This window comes from Haliotis rufescens, unplaced genomic scaffold, assembly GCF_023055435.1.
Source record: "Haliotis rufescens isolate VD_foot unplaced genomic scaffold, xgHalRufe1.0.p SCAF_29, whole genome shotgun sequence".
In the NCBI taxonomy this organism is placed as follows: Eukaryota; Metazoa; Mollusca; class Gastropoda; order Lepetellida; family Haliotidae; genus Haliotis; species Haliotis rufescens.
Window position 1 is genome coordinate 6,231,232 of NW_025963990.1, and position 19,602 is coordinate 6,250,833.

The 19,602-nt window shown below is 39.3% G+C and overlaps 1 protein-coding gene across 6 annotated transcripts in view; it reads right to left on the minus strand.

Annotated features, from left to right (window-relative positions):
* Positions 1-19,602, minus strand: part of LOC124118018 (E3 ubiquitin-protein ligase Midline-1-like) — a 48,176-nt gene that overhangs the window by 10,594 nt on the left and 17,980 nt on the right. For 3 of the 6 annotated variants that reach the window (XM_046480055.2, XM_046480052.2, XM_046480049.2), the window contains 3 exons: positions 3,689-4,315; positions 2,505-2,600; positions 1,129-1,359 (listed from right to left, as the gene is read on the minus strand). In XM_046480055.2, coding sequence (XP_046336011.1) covers positions 1,129-1,359; positions 2,505-2,600; positions 3,689-4,288 — 927 coding nt within the window. In that variant the 5' untranslated portion in view covers positions 4,289-4,315. The other 3 variants (XM_046480054.2, XM_048402821.1, XM_046480053.2) reach the window with 3 other exon arrangements.

Below are 19,602 nucleotides of genomic sequence, written 5' to 3' on the forward strand. Positions count from 1 at the left end.
TGAATTTGAACCCATACCAGTGTGTTTAATCCTATAGACACTATACTCTAGTGTGTTTAATCATATATACTATACTCTTGTGTGTTTATAATACTATACTCTAGTGTGTTTAATCCTATAATACTATACTCTAGTGTGTTTAATCCCATAGATACTAAACACTAGATTAACACTTCCCCGGGGATAATATTTAGGTAGAATATAATCCTTGCTAACACTAGCACTATAAAACCAGGTATTGATCCAAAATTGTACACGAACACGCACATTAAACACAATGATAAATTCCATTTCAACTTCACATTCTTAATATCTATCCAGGTTACATATTTCTGAACAAATGTTATTGAGTGTGGCAATCGGACACTGCGGTGTCTTTAAAGTCGTGATGCAAGAAATAGCATTGACGTGCATCTTGGGGCATCTTGATACTAATCAAAAGAATCCTGTACCATAAATATTTCCAAGAAAAGTGGTTCATTTGGTATTGAAAATGGCCTTCAAAACATGACCCCATGTTTTTGTGCCAGGTGGGCTAAGAAGGGCCGCACAATTTCAGCAACTAAATCAAATTGGCCGTAGCAGGATGCATGTGATGAAACCAGGAAGGCAAGGCACATAACGCAGGACTATGGTACATTTGCCAGGAGGGATAGGAATTTAGGTACATGGAGACATTATAAGTTGCCAACTGAGCTCGAGAGGAACATATGATGTGATATACCCTGTGTGTGAGCCGATGTACCTATCACACCATACGCCTTGACGGATTGGTTGCCAATGAATTTATCTCACTGACTTTCATTCATACAGACCCATAATATATATTCAAAATTTGACCGAGCTAAAAGCTTTTATTCAGGCATTTTGACAGCTTATAGACAATGCAAACAAACCAAGTTACTTCCCTTTACCCAATGCATTTGGATAAACATCGGTTCATTTCAGCTCAATAATACTATGTAAGATAAGCAAGTTACCTAAGGTGTGTTATGAAAATAATTGCTCGCTCCTTAACCAACCAGAAGCTAGTATTTTAATGTAAGGTGAGAATGGACATATACCGCGGGCACCGATGCTGGTACCCAGGTGGAGGACGGCCCTATTAGTGTCAGTCTATAGTCTCACCTCCAGGAAGGAAGCAGGGTCCCGCTTCAGGATGTCCTCAGTGTAAGTCTGAAGACTCTGGGAAGAGCCCAGGATCTTCTCAAACAGCTTAATGACCTCCTCCACGGTGTTCTGTCTGACACGCTCCTCGTTCTCGAGGTCGGCCAGGAAGAAGCTGCGCTTGTTTTCTACCTCCGCCAGCAGAGAGTCACACTGCATGTTGATCTCATCTCGCTTCCGGTCCACCAGCAGCTGGAGGCAAAAACAAATTCTTTATTAATTTTGTTGTTCCGTGTCATTGTTTGTCAACAGACATAAAATGCTTTCATCGGGCATCTTCCTGAGGCAAGAGAGTTAACTGACTACAAAAGTCCAGTTTCCACTAGGCTGGTATTATGGAGTTAGATTTTGACTGGACTAACGAGTCTATGCATAGTCCAATCAGAATCACACAATCAAATCAAAATCCTGTTCGTAAGCTGTCATACTAATTTCAACAGATATTTTCCAAATCTTTTCATGACTTTAAGCAAGGTGTTCAAGTGATTTCATGCACTTGGTGATGTAAGACAATATAGATCTTGATTATTGATCAGATTGTCTGGACTGGGTGCCACCATTTTGTTTGAAGCAAATGCAAGAAATACAAGAGGTGGAATCTGATTAGTCTATAGGAGAGGCATAGAAGGGACATAACTCGTAATAGCCACTGGTGGCATTACGATCCAGCCCAGGAATTCCAGCCTAGCTCGGCAAGGTGATCTGTATGTTATGTACCTGCATGTCCTTGAGGTGATCAATATATGATGTACCTGCATGTCCTTGAGGTGATCAATATATGATGTACCTGCATGTCCTTGAGGTGACCTATAGATATATATAGTCCTTGAGATGATCTATACATAATGTACCTGCATGTCCTTGAGGTGATCTATATATGATGTACCTGCATGTCCTTGAGATTGAACTATACACAATGTACCTGCATGTCCTTGAGGTGATCTATACATCGTATACCTGCATGTCATTGAGGTGACCTATAGATATATATAGTCCTTGAGATGATCTATATGTAATGTACCTGCATGTCCTTGAGGTGATCTATATATGATGTACCTGCATGTCCTTGAGGTGATCTATATATAATGTATCTACATGTCCTTGAGATCTATATATGATGTATCTGCATGTCCTTGAGGTGATCTATATGTAATGTACCTGCATGTCCTTGAGGTTATCTATATGTAATGTACCTGCATGTCCTTGAGGTTATCTATATGTAATGTACCTGCATGTCCTTGAGGTGATCTATACATAATGTATCTATCTGCATGTCCTTGAGGCGATCTTTACATAATGTACCTGCATGTCCTTGAGGTGATCCATACGTAATGTACCTGCATGTCCTTGAGGTGATCCTGCTGCAACTTTAGACTGGTCATCATCTTGCACTGGCTGTCGGTCAGTCTGTCCAGACTCTCCTTCAGGTTCAGCTGAGATACAACAACATATTACTTCATATTGCTGGTACGAGACCAAATTTACTACCCAGGTATCTGACCCCCTACTACCCGACCCAACCCAATACACACTATAGGTCTCAAGAGTTGGGAACAAAATGTCTGATAAGGAATTGTTTTACCACAACCCTAGCAAAAAGTATATAGATACAAGTATCAAACGCTCAGATCATGCGTACACTGAAGTTGACTGAAGCCTCATCATTACTCAATTTGACAAACATGTACAAGTCAAGAGGAATACGTGCATTGTCAGAAAGAAATGCGGACATTAGCAACTTGTAGTGTTACTGTAGCAGGGCGAGGAGTCATCCCACAGATGACATTGTCAGCTTGCTGACAGGGTTAACCTCTTTGGTCATGTGGACAAGGCGTCCAACCTCTGATCAGAATATCCGTGGTTCGAATCCCATCATGGGACTCAGAAATCCTATTGCCACTACATTGGTTGCCCAACGTGGGTCTGAGCACGTTCATATTAAATTTGAGCAAAATAAGCCTCAGTACCCTACTATGGGGCCCAGGACGTGCCTTCTGTTGACGGGGGAGTATGTAGCAGGGCGTGGAGTCATCTAACAGATGACATCCTTACCTTGAATCAGAAGGTCCGTGGTTCGAATCCCATCACAGGACTAAAAATGTTATGGCCGCTACATTACCATAGATCTATAGTGAGTTTTTGTCATTAAACAATATATCATGTGACTAACCACGAGTCTGGGTAGTACTGCGGGTACCCGGTCAGGACCACCTGACCTGAGTAACTGAATGGCCCATCCCAGCCCTACTTCATATCCATATTTCATACATGGAACAATGCTTCAAGCTCCCTTTTCCACACAGACAATGTGCTGGTCAAATCAATTCCACAGGTCATGTTATATTAATGCATATAGATCTACATTTAAGGGACTAGCCATTTACTATCCTGGGAGGGGCGGGGGTGCTGGGATGTTGGTGAAAAGTAGGATATTTTGTTTCAAAATATTTTACTGTTTCAAAAGAAATTATTTTTCTAAAAACATCAAACTGACTCGGTACAAAAACACTGATGTACTTACTTTCAGTTTTGCGTATCCCTCTTCAATGGAGACAGTAGGGTGGTCAACGTGAAGCTCTGCTTCATCACATGCCAGACAAAATGGCCGCCGACACTGATGACAGAACAAGCTCAGAGCTTCTCCATGTTCAGAACACAACACTAAAGCTGACCGAAGCTCCTTCCTTGGTTCAATTAGTTCATGATCTGTGAACGGTTCCCGGTTTGGATGTGACAAACGGAGACAGTTTGAGCAGTATGATGCATTGCAGTCTAAACAGGACTTCTTCGCAAGTCGGGGGGAAATCTCACACAGCTGGCACAAAATCCCATCAGATGAAGTTTCCGAGCTGATGGCAAGGGCTTCTTGTTCTTCCAGATCCTTGCGGCGTTCCGCCTTGTACTTGTCGATGATGTTCTCAAGGGTGATAACTCTTGGCAGACTTGATATGCCTCCACTGATGTAGCAGTTGTCACGACACACGGGGCAGCGGATAAAGTCATAGTCAAACAGATTCTCCGCACACGGGGATCGGCACAGGATGTGAGAGCAGGGGAGGATTATGGGATAGCTGAACAACTCAAGACATATCGGACATTGTAGGTCACTGTCCACCTCCATTGTTCGCCCTACACTGGTCCGACGCCTCTGCAAAACAGAAAAATTACATAAAACATTACTTCTCATTTGCAGTCTTCAAAAGCATCTGGTAAATAAAGCTGTTTTGTGTCTTCACTTATTGTGTACCTCGGTTTGAAACGCTCCCCATCATCTTATTTTTTTGTTTTGTTTGTTTGTTGCTTAACACCACACTCAGCAATATTCCAGGTATATAATGCAGTCTGTAAATAATGGAGTCTGGACCAGACAATCCAGTGATTGACATCATGAGCATCAATCTACGCAACTGGGATACGATGACATGCATCAACCAAGTCAGCGAGCCACAGACCACCCTTACTACAAACATAGTCGCCATTTACGACAAACATAGTCGCCATTTACGACAAACATAATCGCCATTTACGGCAAGCATGGTCTTTTTATAAGTCTTGCAAGACTATTCTGAATGTTGCAAGAACCGTGCCCTGAGTAAATCAGTTGTGTAGTATCCGGCAACAGAGTTTGTCATGCATTCAACTCCGGGACAGTCTCCCTGTCAATGTTATTTATTTTACAGCGGCGAAAATTTACAAGAGGAAAGAAATTAAAGTATCTACGAGTGATAACTGCTTAAGCAATATTTACAAATATCCAACCAATGCATCCTAAATTCACAACACACAAACAAACAATAGTAAGTTATCTTGCCCATACACTTGTTCCGTTGGGAGATGGTATATTAGAAAAAAAGTTTCATTGTCAAGATTCTCATCATTCAAAAACATCATCATTCAGGAGATAAATGGGTGTACCATGGTGTATCCATACAGATTTTACATGCCCTTTTGGAATTTAGCGTGTCAGCAAGAAAAGCAGTTGAAACTAGAATGTGTTTTTACTATTGTTTCCTACAAAACAATTCATAAGTTTGAGAGTTATGGCTTGGAAACAACACCTAGAGTTACTTTAGACTAAGTCCAAATTGTTTTCATGGAAACAAAACAAAATCAAATTTAGAAAAATAGCAAAATGCACCAGTGAAGCTGATGTTTTCAAGATATGGCACTCAAACAAACCCTAAATTAAGTCAAAATTGTTTCCATGAAAACATAAAAATGTTGTTTAACAAATTTCCAAATAGCAAAAGGCACTAGTTAAACTGATAACCAATGCATATGTGCAGTTTCATAGAAAAATGGAGGATGGTCTGCATTGAGTTATGGCCGGGAAATGAACTCTACCCTCATTTGAGAATGTCAAAATTGTTTTCATGGAAATATTCAAAAATATAATTTTGAAAAATTTCAAAATAGCAAAAGGCACCAGAGAAGCAGATGAGCAATGCATATGCCAAGTTTCCAAGCTATGGCTCGGAAAGGAACCCTACCCTCATTTGAGACTATGTCGAGATTGTTTCTATGGAAACATAAAAAACAATATTTTGAAAATTTTAAAATTGCAAAAGGCACTAGTTAATCTGATGAGCAATGCATATGGCAAATTTTGGTGAAACACATTGAACTGTTTTCAGTCATGGCCCGGAATATGATGGGAACACCAAAGCCGATGGCAATGGGAACGAAGCCAAAAATGATATGTCTCCCCTCACATTAGGGGGAAAACATAATTTAGGAATTTAGGAAGTTTGCGTATTCCTTTTTTATTATTAACTTTGGAATCGCTAAGTTGATTTTGTTAATCACTGCACATTTCGTGGGCTCTTGCGGTCATCAATTGTTCAAATCTAGACAGACAGACACTTTCTGGTAAACTCATGAAATGCACAGGATTGTTGACTGAGAATAGTAGGCCTACCCTATGGGTACAACTTTCATAATAAACAAGCAATAATTTAAAATACACAGATTTAGTGTTATTTTGGAGGCTTTTGTTAAGTCTTGCGTTCAGTAGTATTTATCAATATCATGATGGCCATTTACTGAAAGCCTGCACACTGAACCATGCCACAAGGGTTCCACACAATCGCAGACTACCAGCATTTAGGAATATTTCCTTAAAGAGTGATCCAATGCAGCATTAACCTACTAAAGGCATAAATGGGATCTGATCCTGAAATCTTGAAATAATGGATTATCCATACTTGTGAAGTAATACCATGAGCCCCCTTCCAAGACTTAATGTACAAATGCTCTTTTCATTCAGGACAACTAGACAAGGCTTCTCCAGGGACTAGTGGGTAACCCTCAGGTGATACTTGTAAACAAGCTGGATTATCTGACACATATGAAACGTGGAAATGAATAACTGAAAAGCGAGTGAGTGAGTGAGTTAAGATTTATAGTCACATCAGCAGTATTTCAGCCATAACTGAAAAGCACTTATTTATCTTTGGCCACACTTTTTTAATTTAATGTTTCATTGATTTATTGCAGCTTTTCCACTCAAGGTCGGTCGAAATTTAAATAAAAATAAATAGCATGGTCAATCATTTATTTATTAATATGAATGTCATTCTGCCCTGCTAGTGTGAGTGAGTGAGTGAGTGAGTGAGTGAGGTAGGTTTGCCACTTTTACGCCGCTTTTAGCAATATTCCAGCAGTTGGGGGACACCAGAAATGGGCTTCACACATTGTAGCAATGTCGGGAATTGAACACGGGTCTTTGGCGTGACGAGCGAACGCTTTAACCAATAGTGATATAGACGTAGAATTTATATATGACATCTTATATTGTATAAGAAGGTCTATATTACTATTTGGAGACATAATAAAAATAAATATTTTTATGTTTAATGTATCTCTTTTCCAGCTGCTTTTCAGTAGGGTTGGCGCGACCGTGAAATGAAAAATAAAAAATGTATGGCGTTATTCTGCCAAAGACAAACGAACATGATAACAAAACAAGACTGTAAGGTGAGGTGAAATGGGGTTTAACGTCGCATCCAAGATTATTGCACTTACCGTATTCGACGTAATAAGCGCCCCGCTCTAATAAACGCCCAGGCATTAAAAATGTCTGGCCTCATATAATCACACCAAGGAGTTCATTCAGGTGAATCGAATCAGTCCAGGTGCCACTAGCTGACCAGCTTAATTAACCCATAACCTTTATACAGAGTTGTAAGATTCTATAATAACACATCATGACTTAATGGCGAGACGACTATGATGGTGTAGTATCAATACTTTGAGTATCAATTTCCCAGCAAAGGAGTCGTCAGATTGTTGTGACTCTAAGCCTGGTGGTATTGTCCTAATCTGTCAAGTGTTACTCTATGGCTGTAGACGTCAGGTGTTGAAACCCTTATCACCTTAACTAAACCCCCTACCTAAATGCATTGATAAGACTCTTAACATCTACCTAATAAGATCTAAATATAATCTATCAAAATAGACGTTATACTGGAGAATAGTTTAAGTGGACTTGAGCGATATTCAACCAATATGACAAGAGCGAGACAAAATTGGGCTTCACGTATGTGGCGAGCTAACTCAACGGACTTTGGTGTGAGACGCAAACAGCTAGGATAACTTATATAAACACCCTCTGTAAAATGGATATAAGTGTTTGCATAGTTTAGTGTAAGGGAATAATCTGTACTTGTCAGAACTGAATGAATATGTACACACACGCACACACACACACACACACACACACACACCAGATCTTAATTTATCATCCAAAACTTGGGCGATTTCGTTTATATCATGAAGATGTTACAATCACATAATACACCCAACTGATTTCAGACAGCATGGTATGTCAACTGTGGCCTCTGCAATTTATGTATTATGTGAAACCCTGCTTTTTCAAAATTATGGATCTGCTTCTGATCAGTTTTTTTGTTACATTATGGCCACTGTCTTGTTTTTTTCAATACTGTGAATACTGATTACTCTGGTGTATAGGTAAATGGTATTATCCAACGATATATCTCCTTAAGGATCAACCCATGATATATTGCTACAATGCTTTGTCATCGGTACCATCACAATGAAATTACTTCACTAATCTCTCTGCCACTCACACACCCTCAGACACTGTTTATTACTGATAAGTGATCTTAAACTGAAAAAGTTTAAAATTTAAAATGTTTTTTGACTTGTGTTCATATATTTAATATCAAAAGACAGATGGTTAAAGCGTTTGTCGTCACACCAAAGACCCTGGTTCGATTTCCGACATGTGTACAATGTGTAAAGCCCATTTCTGGTGTCCCCTGCTGTGATATTGCTGGAATATTGCTAAAGGCGGCGTAAAACCTCACTCACATTCAGGCATCTCCCAACATTCCTGTCATCATCACAACTACTGTGTCAATCGACAGCTTTCAGGGGTGAAACATTACAGCATGGTCACGATACATAGGTAACGATGATAAGTATCCCCGGAATACGCATATATATGTCAAACCACCGAAAACGTCTTGACAAGAAATATTTCGGAGCAATTTCAAAAGGAAATTAGCAAGCTGTAGACACATGTCTGTAATGGCTTAATTTTTAGTAGTGAACTGGAAACCCTAATTACAACACATTTTGCTTTATCTGCCTGACAAAAATGAGTCAGTAATTTATTTCAGCAAGTGTACCGTCTTGTATCGATACAGAGAAATATGTATCATGGATCGTATCGTCACATGAAAACTCACGATGTACCGGTACACAGATGTACCGTTTCACCCCTAGCAGCTGAGTAAGGTGTTGTTACTGTCTGCAAATCATCCACCCAAATATATCTCATTTGTTTTTGCCTTCCAGCAACATAAAAATTCTTAAAAATATTAATGGCAATATATTGCAATTATTATGTATCACAATTGAGATCTAGTATCACAACAAAATTCCATGTATTACACAATCATAATATGTACCATTAGAAACACACACACGTAATAATCTTCATCAATCACACTAAGTACATGTATTGCAGCACTCTCTGACAGTGTCTCCCCACAACTAACGGTATCAGTACAACACCGTCACACAAACAGTCCTGTGTCTGTGTACATCTTACCTTCAACACTATTTGTAGCATTGTGTGCCTGTCACTTCAAGTAATCAATTTCAAATGTCACCCTCCCACAACACTGTTCCGTCCATGTCAAACGTAATCCATTTCAACACAGGGGATTCAGCCATGCCGATATCACAGTGAATTAACATTGTATAATATCCAGTATCACACTCGACAAATTTACCACATGAAATCCGAATAGATTTCGATATGAACTCATTGAAATAGATTGGATTTGCCCGAGCACTGTAGTGAAATGTACATGCTTCGTAGGAATGTCATTATAATGTGTTCAATGGAGTAATGGAGTCTCGTGATTTCTATGGAGTTCTTGCTAATGCATTCAGCTGTGTAAGCCAGCACCCTGCTCTCAATGACTGGGGAGTGGATATAAGCTTATTTATTCACTAGGGAGACACAGCATTGTTAATTCACCACCTGTAATCTACCAATGAAACTCACACCACAGTTGCTCATTTCGTTAGTGTGTGTTGGGTTATACAGGACATGTCACTGTTAATTCACCACCTGTAATCTACCAATGAAACTCACACCACTCTTTTATTTGTAACGGCAGGTTATACAATGCTACAGCAGCTGGTCAATGACATTATTAGAATTATAGATAAAAAATTAAGAATGAAACTTGATGCATTTCACAAAAGGTGATGAGAGGTGAAATGGGGTTTAACATCGCGTCCAAGATTATTGCACTTATTTAGCAATGTGCATGCAAGTGTGTGTGTGGCTGCTTATACTAGTCAGGACTGATGCTGATTGATAGTGCTAGCACACTGAGATACCATGCCGCGGTTAAACATGAATACCCCACTCAGACACAATATACTGACTCCGAGCCGGCAGTCCTTGTTTTAGCCCCAGACAGGGTAACAACAAGTACTATCTTTTAACATCTTTTGGTATGACACGGCCGGGGATCGAACCCTTGACCTTCCACTCTCCTGGCAGACACTCAACCACTAGACCACGGAGGAGGTCATTTCACAAAAAGTAACATAACAAGTCTCCGTGTCATGTAATTTCTTTACAATAAATTGCCAGGCTAAAGAAATTGTACACATGCAAAGTGTATTTGACCCAAAAATTTCAAACATTATGAAAATGTTACGAGGCTGACCTGTTGTGAGATGGCCACTGATATGATGCATGTTAGTATCGCCCATACATCCATATCAAATCCATCGTATTAACTTTTCTGGTTAATGTTTCATACTTAACCACCAAACATTGGGTAATGTTACTTTCTCTTGCCCTGAAGTTTAGAACTTTTGATGATGTTCTGTTTAATTTCATATGTTGTTCCTGTCTTTGGCTGAAACAATGCTGATGTGACGTTATATCTGAACTCACTCACTCCATGATGGTTACTGTGAGACGCCACTACACTTAACATCACAGAGAACAAAATAATTCTCACTGAGTTGACAGAAATTAGAATCTTGAATAGACTAGTATCACAGTCTATAGAAAACATCAATCTCATTAAAATCAGACCTTAGTTCTCGCAACCACTAAACAAAGATCTGAAGACATCCCATTAGGGGTCACGTCAGAATGATCTTGCGCATACTTTGATTGGTCTTTGAAAGATCTAGATGGTCTAGGTCTGACGTGACCCCTAATGGGATGTCCTTAGATCTTTGTTTAGCGGTAGGGAGAAGTAAGATCTGATTCCAATGAGATTGTAGAAAACATCATCATGCATTTGTACAAAAAAGAAAAAAACATTTAAAAAAAAACGGTTTGCACAAAAGTATCCGATTTTACTTTTTTAAACTTTCATCAAGCAGTTATGAACATGTGAAGTTTTGAAAAGTCATAAGTGATAATGATCAATCTCATTAAAATCACACCTTAGTTCTCGCAACCACTAAACAAAGATCTGAAGACATCACATTAGGGGTCAAGTCAGAACGATCTTGCGCATACTTTGATGGTCTTTGAAAGATCTAGATGGTCTAGGTCTGATGTGACCCCTAATGGGTTGTCCTTAGATCTTTGTTTAGGGGTAGGGAGAAGTAAGATCTGATTTCAATGAGATTCTAGAAAACATCATAATGCATTTGTACAAAAAAGAAAAAACATTTAAAAAAAACTGGTTTGCACAAAAGTAACCGATTTTACTTTTTGAAACTTTCATCAAGCAGTTATGAACATGTGAAGTTTTTAAAAGTCATAAGTGATAATGATTGTCCTAATAATCACATAACTACAGTCAAGTCTCGTTAATCCGACACTCGTTAATCCGACAATCGGCTTTATCCGACACTAATGATGGGAACCGATTAAATCAGTGCTATTTAGTCCCGTTAATCCGACAATCTCGCACTCCGACTCCGACACACCTAATTTGCAACAAATTACCGAAATCACTTATTAATCAGTCTTGTTAATCCGACACAGTGATCAGTGTACTCCGTGGTCATCTGCCCGCGAGTACACAGCCCGTGTTTTGATGCGAGACGAATCGGCTGGTATCTGCATATTACAACGGCTGCAGAGATAAACTTGCTTAACAATCAACAATTACTGCTTTAAATAAAGAAAACAGGATAATCCACATGCTTAGATTGCCTCAATCTTATTATAATCAGATACAAGTTCTCGCTATCGACGAGGACATCCCATTACAAGTCACGTCAGAACAACCTTTCGCGAACTATGACCTACCGATGAAGTGACCAACAGGAAGTCGACGTTAGCCACTTAGAAAGCAGCTTTCTTAAGCTTTGGGTACCAGTTTCAAAGTTGCGACTTCCATTCCAGACAATGCTTTTTAAAGTATTTTGAATCGGTCATACAGTCCGTAACAGTTGTTTTGTGTTAAACTTTAGAGGTTGCATGATTAGAAAACATATTCCGCTAACAATGTAACATAACAATATGAATATTTATTTTATATTTTTTATTACGTGTTTGAATCCTTATCTGTCGTGTAGTTGTCCGATTTTCGATCACGAACGTTGATACTACTAAATTTCGTTTATCCGACATACTCGTTAATCCGACATAATCATATGCAACCATCGATGTCGGATTAACGGGACTTGACTGTATTCTATATGCTGAGTCTTTGAATGGCATTGAAAAGTGCTACTCATTAGGAAGAGAATTTATGGACGTCAACTTATTTATTATGAGGGATACAATGTATCAGAGTATATACTTACTCCTTACTCCATCTCCTAAATGATGAAGAGTCACCTGATCAAGGAGTAAGTATATACTCCGACACGATGTGTTACTCACACTAAAGAAGATGACAACCTTAAATTCTCTTCCTTAATCTATATGCTATTATTTTTGTCTACTGAAACAAAGTTGGTTTGTTTGTTGTTTAACGCTGCACTCAGCAATATTCCAGCTATATGACGGCGGTCTGTAAATAATCGAGTCTGGACCAGACAATCCAGTGACGAATACCATGAGCATCGATCCACACAATCGGGATGGATGACATGCATCAACCAAGTCAGCGAGCCTGACCACTCGATCCCATAAGTCGACTCTTACGACAAGCATAGTCGCCTTTTACGGCAAGCATGGGTTGCTGAAGACCTATTCTACCCCGGATCTTCACGGGTATATACCCATGACATCACACATCTGCCAACACTGACAACAATTGATTCCTGTAACAATTTACTCAATGTCTTCCAGTACTGTTGAGAAACTCCACACCATTGATACAACTACTGGTTGTGTCAATATGTTTTTCTCATTAGAAAGCCATTAATTACTTTATCGTTTATGTCCCACTGCTTATACATAATGCCACATGATTTACAACAGACTGTTAGCTTGTTTATTGGTCCTGTGTTAATACTGCGTACTGTACAACAGTCTGTAAGCTTGACATAGTCCTGTGTTGTCAATCACATCAGGTGAGGTGAGGTGAAATGGGGTTTAACATGGCGTTAAAAATTATTGTACTTATATTTGCGATGTGCATGTGTGTGTGAATGAGAGCATGTATATAAGTCTAAACTTACACTGGTTTATAGTGCCAGGCAGATCAGATACCATGCAGCAGTTTTACAGGGATACCTCACCCAGACTTGAGTTGACCAGTCCTTGTCTTATCCCCATAAGGCCATGCATCAGGCAGGGTAACAACAAGTATCATATGTTGGTGCCTTTTAGAATGAAGTGGCCAGGGAATTTGAACCAGACCTTCTACTCTCCATTACACCACATAGGTGGTCAATCATTTAACAATCTGGTGAGGGAGCAACCATTAAACAATCTGGCGAGGGAGCAACCATTTAACAATCTGGCGAGGGAGCATCCATTTAACAATCTGGCAAGGGAGCAACCATTTAACAAACTGGTGAGGGAGCAACCATTTAACAATCTGGTGAGGGAGCAACCATTTAACACTCTGCTGAGGGAGCAACCATTTAACAATCTGGCGAGGGAGCAACCATTTAACAATCAATACAAAATATACAAATATTAATATACAATTTATTTCAAATCACATATTTTCAGTTTGTTTGTAATGTAAATTGTATAATAATCTTATCCTATGAATGCAATATCTGGGTACACAAGTCTCAAGCACTGCACCCCCTCCTGTTTCTCCCCCCCCCCCCCACCCCCCCCCCTCCCCCCTGGGGCAAGGCTCAGGTAAATGAGTTCTAGACCCCAAATATAACAAAGTCTGGGCTTCAAGCATACTTAACTCTCCTATTAACAACTAATTCCTCAATTACAGTCCACACCAGACATGGGTAACACCATTACCATACAACACTCCAGGCGGGAATCAGATCTAGGGGGCATATCATAACTGTCAAAATTAAAATAAAGGATTGTGATTCCAGCTACTCAGTTGACTGCTGCTGTATTGCAGATTCTTTATAATGAAATTATCATGAAGTCTTTGAAAGAGATTTAGAAGTGCTACACATAAGGAAGATAATTTATGGATGTAAGTTTCTTTAATATGAGTGAGTGAGTATGGTTTTACGCTGCTTTTAATAATATTCCAGCAATATCACGGCGAGGGACACCAGAAATGGGCTTCACACGTCGTACCCATGTAGGGAATCAAACCCGGGTCTTCGGAGTGACGAGTGAACGCTTTAACCACTAGGCTACCCGACCGCCCTCTTTAATATGAGGAACACAATGTTGAGGAGTTTTTACTTACTCATTCATCATTCATTGTAGTCCTCATAAAAAAGAAGTTAACATCCAGAAATTATAATGGTCATAAACTATTGATGAAAACAAAGCAACATATATATATCAAGGGTATAACCAGATTATGACTATATTTCCATAAGAAAGGCTTTTATATACAGAGATAAGAAACTAGACATACAGAGTGGAATGAGTAACTGAAATCTTTGTTTGTCTATTTGTTGTTTGTTTGTTGTTTAACGCCACACTCTAAGATATTCCAGTGCCTGAGAAATAATCAAATCTGGACCAGCAATACAGTATTTGATATTACATGTATTAGCAACGATCAACACTGTCAGGGGGTGGTCGGGTAGCCTTGTGGCTTAAGTATTCGCTTGTCAAGCCGAGGATCCGGGTTCGATTCCCGACATGGGTACAATGTGTGAAATTCAATTCTGGTGTCCCCCGTGGTGATATTGCTGGAATATTGCTAAAAGTGGTGCAAAACCAAACTCACTCACTCACTCACTCACTCATCACACACGCACACGCGCACATGTATGTATGTCACTGTGATCATAAAGCAATACTTTCTAATGGGTCATTAATCTCCAGTTCAACTCACCATTTACCAAAAATATAAGTAAAAGTAAGATTGTAAGTTTGATTTAAGATCTTCTCTCATTCAGAAGAGTTCTTTGTATTGGTTGTTGATAAAAAGTTCTAGTCCATGCGTCTAAAAACAACCACTAAAATTTAAATTCTCCCTTTTCAAAAGAAAAATATAACTTGAACACCCCCCCTCCCAAAATATCCTCGGAAGTATAGACATTGCATAACACAAATCAACACTTTTGTATGTCTAGAAGAATTAACTACCTTTTAACTTATAAATGGATTCCTACATTTTGAGATGCCCCCTGATCATTTATCTGACTGGTTATCTCCCGTTTACAAGTAGGACCGGGTAGTAGTGAAAAGAACTCATTCAGTCAGTGTAAACGCTGGGTAAATACTTTTACAGGTCCACAAAGACAGAGCCGAGTCAGTGATTGATTGTTACGTACAGGTTCATGCACATTACGCGGCTCACTGGCTAGCCTACCAGTACTCCTGCAGTGGGGAAATCTACACTGAGATACTGGCGATAGGGAAGTAGCTTTAGACTAAGACTTGCTCAGAGAACGACTTTCAGCCCAAGTCAGCAAGATATGACTGTAAAACCTCCCCAATTGAAATTATTAAATTCCCAACTCAAATTATAGTTATAAGACCACACAGTTTTAATTTTATGATTCACGGATTTATTCCAGCTTTTCCACACAAGGTCTGTTGAAATAAAAAAAAAAAAAAAAAAATACATATTATGTATTTATATGAATGTCATTCTGCCGTGGAGTTAAAACTGCAGCTGGCTTCTTGAATCAATGATAGTGATGTAGACATGGAATTTATGTATAACATTTTATATTGTATTAGAGGGTCTATATAACTAGTGGGAGACATAATTAAAAAAAATAATTTTATGATAAATTTATTCCTTTACCAGCTGCTTTTCAGTAGGGGCAGTGGGCCCGTGAAATGAAAAATAACAAATGTGTGGCCTGTGTTTATAGACTTGACTTGTATTCCACTAATAATAGGACCAATATGTGAGAAGCGGCTTTAATACTTAATATTAAAGGTGAAGTTAAATGCAGGTAAATTCATAGAGTGAGTGAATGATATTTTGTGCCAGTCAGCAATATACCAAACTTATATCAGTGGGGCTCTATTTAAGGAACTTGATTTAACTTGCACCAGGTGCATGTTGATACAATCACACAAAACCAGGTTGCACCCTGGTCCCATAAATTTTTTGAAATTGAAACATAGAAGAATAAACTTGTCTAATACAGTATTCGACGTAATAAGCGCCCAGGGCGCTCTCAAAATTAGAAATAGGGGGCTCTTATTAGAATATTATTTTGGTGAAAAAAAAACAGAGTTGAAAGATAAATTGCATGGTTTATGCTGACAGCCTGAAATGTTTATGTACGACAGATATATTTTTCCAGAATTTAATTGCCTATAATTAAGGGTGCATATAACACACGTGTGCGTATTATTCACGAAAAAATAAGTCTTATGTACATTGATCAATCGGAAGGGGTGCCAATTGGGATTGTTCACTAGCCAATATATTAGCAAATATCGCCGTGGGCGCTTATTAGAGCGGGCCGCTTATTACGTCAAATACAGTAAGTACAATCTCAGAGCTCTGATGACTGTGTCATGTATCATAAATTACACACAACACAGGAATTAGTGATGTGGTATGGTAAATAGAGCCTAGAGGTACTGAGTGTGTTCACAGATCTATGTTGTGTGGACAAGATTTAGGAAGTGTTAGTCAGACACAAATATTGAAATGTTTTATATGTACTTGGGGCATAAAGACATAAATATTAGGTTGCATTTTTGAATAATACGTTGCACTAGTGCATGGTTTATCTTGCTAAATCAAGCCCTGATCAAGAGTGTAGAAAAAATAGTCAAATCTCAGAATAATGGATTATCTGTGCCTTGAATACAAATAATATAAGTCCTTAGCCATAGACTCAGGACTAATAGCAATGTAATTCAGTCAGACAGGTAATCCATAATTCCTTGTGTTTGATTAATAGCTGATCTTTCTCTGTAACGTGAAACCCTGTTAAAATTCTAGATGGTAATACACTCGGTAAAATCGACCAGATTAACGTATTTCCTGATTAACCAATTACTGGGCCAGAACAGAGTGTTTTCCATTTGTAATTATATAGATGGTCCAGGCCGTGATCAACGGAAGGTGGGACTACCTACAGCTACAGCGGGCTCCAGTCTAACAGGATATATTGTATCAAGGTGAACTAGTTCAAACTTAAAATCACATTGCTAACATCTCAGCTTTATGTATAGAGGTGAAACTTTTCTACATAAGCCAGACATCCACATTAACAAGCATGGAGATAGGTGAAGTATAATTCCACTTCAGAAAATGTTCACATTAGGAGGTTTAGATCTGTCACAGTTAAACCAAGACAGTTGTACATATACGAAAAACTCAGAATAATCCTATGAAAGAAAATAAATCTGTACACAAAACGTTTCACATCCTAATTAATAACCAATACCAGAACACATCAACCTTGGACAAGTCTTACCGTGACATGACCCGAACAAATCCACACAGAATTCAGATCACAATCACAAACTAACACTCCCACCTGCTGCTAAATATTCCACAATACTGACCTCACTTCTCCACCATGCTGTTCCAACACAAAGCCGCACAGCAGCACTTGAACATCAAGTCCAACACTACACTGTTGCCCACCGTCTACCTGCACACATTACACCCGATCACAGACTTTCTCAACAGGTTTATCTGGACCCGCCTCTCATCAGTGAAAACTCCCCGAGTAATCAAGCTCTTGGCTTTCACCAAGGTGGTATAACGGTCTATTGTTAACTGGAAAGGTACACAAACAAGCCACTTGGAAACACGGGCCTGTGAGGGAGGAGCGTGTCGACTGGGGGTCACCCAAATTGTTTATTTGGTACAAACTTCCTAGGAATTGACAGAACTTTTATTTGGATTACACTGTTTTTTAAGCACGACATGTTTAGAAATATATTTATTAGGTCAGGATTATTTATTGCTTCTGATAAGCTGCACAACTTGAAGTGATAAGTTGAACAGCCTGCACAAATCAAACAGAAATTGCATGTGATCTTTTTTATGAGGCCAGACCAATTGAATTTCTTGGTTTACACAGTTTTGGGGGGAATATAAAAAATAGATAAATATTGTCTGGTTGATTTCAGGTTAGTTTCCAAACTAAGGGCTTTTCTTGAGCAAGACATCTGAGCTAAGGGCCTCTCTTCCACTAAGTTTCTGAACTAAGGGCTTGTCTTGAGCAAGGTGTCTGAACTAAGGGCTTGTCTTGCACAAGGTGTCTGAACTAAGGGCTTGTCTTGCACAAGGTGTCTGAACTAAGGGCTTGTCTTGCACAAGTCGTCTGAACTAAGGGCTTATGTTGCACAAGGTGTCTGAACTAGGGGCTTGTTTTGCACAAGGTTTCTGAAATAAGGGCTTGTCTTGAGCAAGGTGTCTGAACCAAGGGCTTGTCTTGATCAAGGTGTCTGAACTAGGGACATGTCTTGCACAAGGTGTCTGAACTAAGGGCTTCTCTTGCACAAGGTGTCTGAACTAAGGGCTTCTCTTGCACAAGGTTTCTGAAATATGGGCTTGTCTTGAGCAAGGTGTCTGAGCTAAACCTGTCCATAATAACATCCCTTAGGAGTGCCAGAAACCTGTCGTGGGTTTGAAACCCAGATTCAACCTGATGATGTTTCTAGGTCTAAGACCTGCACCGTACTGATACAAGTGATACACGTGATACTGTTCAAAGTGACATTAACCACACTCACTTTCATCTGTAACTTATTCCTGACCATCAGTGAGTTGTAATCGAAAATGAAAACAAACTTGTCAATATGCCTTACCAGTCTGATTAAGTGTCTTTGTTAATTAACACTGCACTAAGCAATATTCCAGCTATTAGAAAAATAACTGAGTATGATCCAGACAAGTAATTGATATTTCCATCAACGTCCGATCCTGTCATACAATCAACCAATTCACCAAGTCTGACCACTGAATCACGGCGTGTCAGCTTAATGTGGGAGGAAAGCCCGAAGTGATGCAGGTCTCAGATGTTTAACACTTCGGTGAAACCCACGAGCATGGGTATGGTGCTGACAAACCTAGAAAAATAATTGGGGCGAACCGGGATTCGAACCATGCAATCATAGGTTTCTGGCGTGCCCAAGGACACAACTCTGCATGGCGAATCGCAGCGCCTTAGACGACTGGGACACCCGTGCCCCCTTGTACTGTTCTAGAAACATACCCTCATTGAACCCAAGTCCTACTTGTTTCCTTGAAAATGCAATATTTAGTTAATTCCAGAATGACAAATGCACCAGTTCAGCACAAGCCTGATGTGTATACAAAGTTTCTCAAAATATTAATGGGTAATGAGTTACGCTCTGAAGACATGACATACTATAGCCTGTTTCTACTCATCCCCTGCAAAACTTTGTTTGAGCAGGGAATAATAACAAGGGTGGGAAAAGTCAATATAAAAAAAGTGACACCATACAAATGGTAGTCGAGG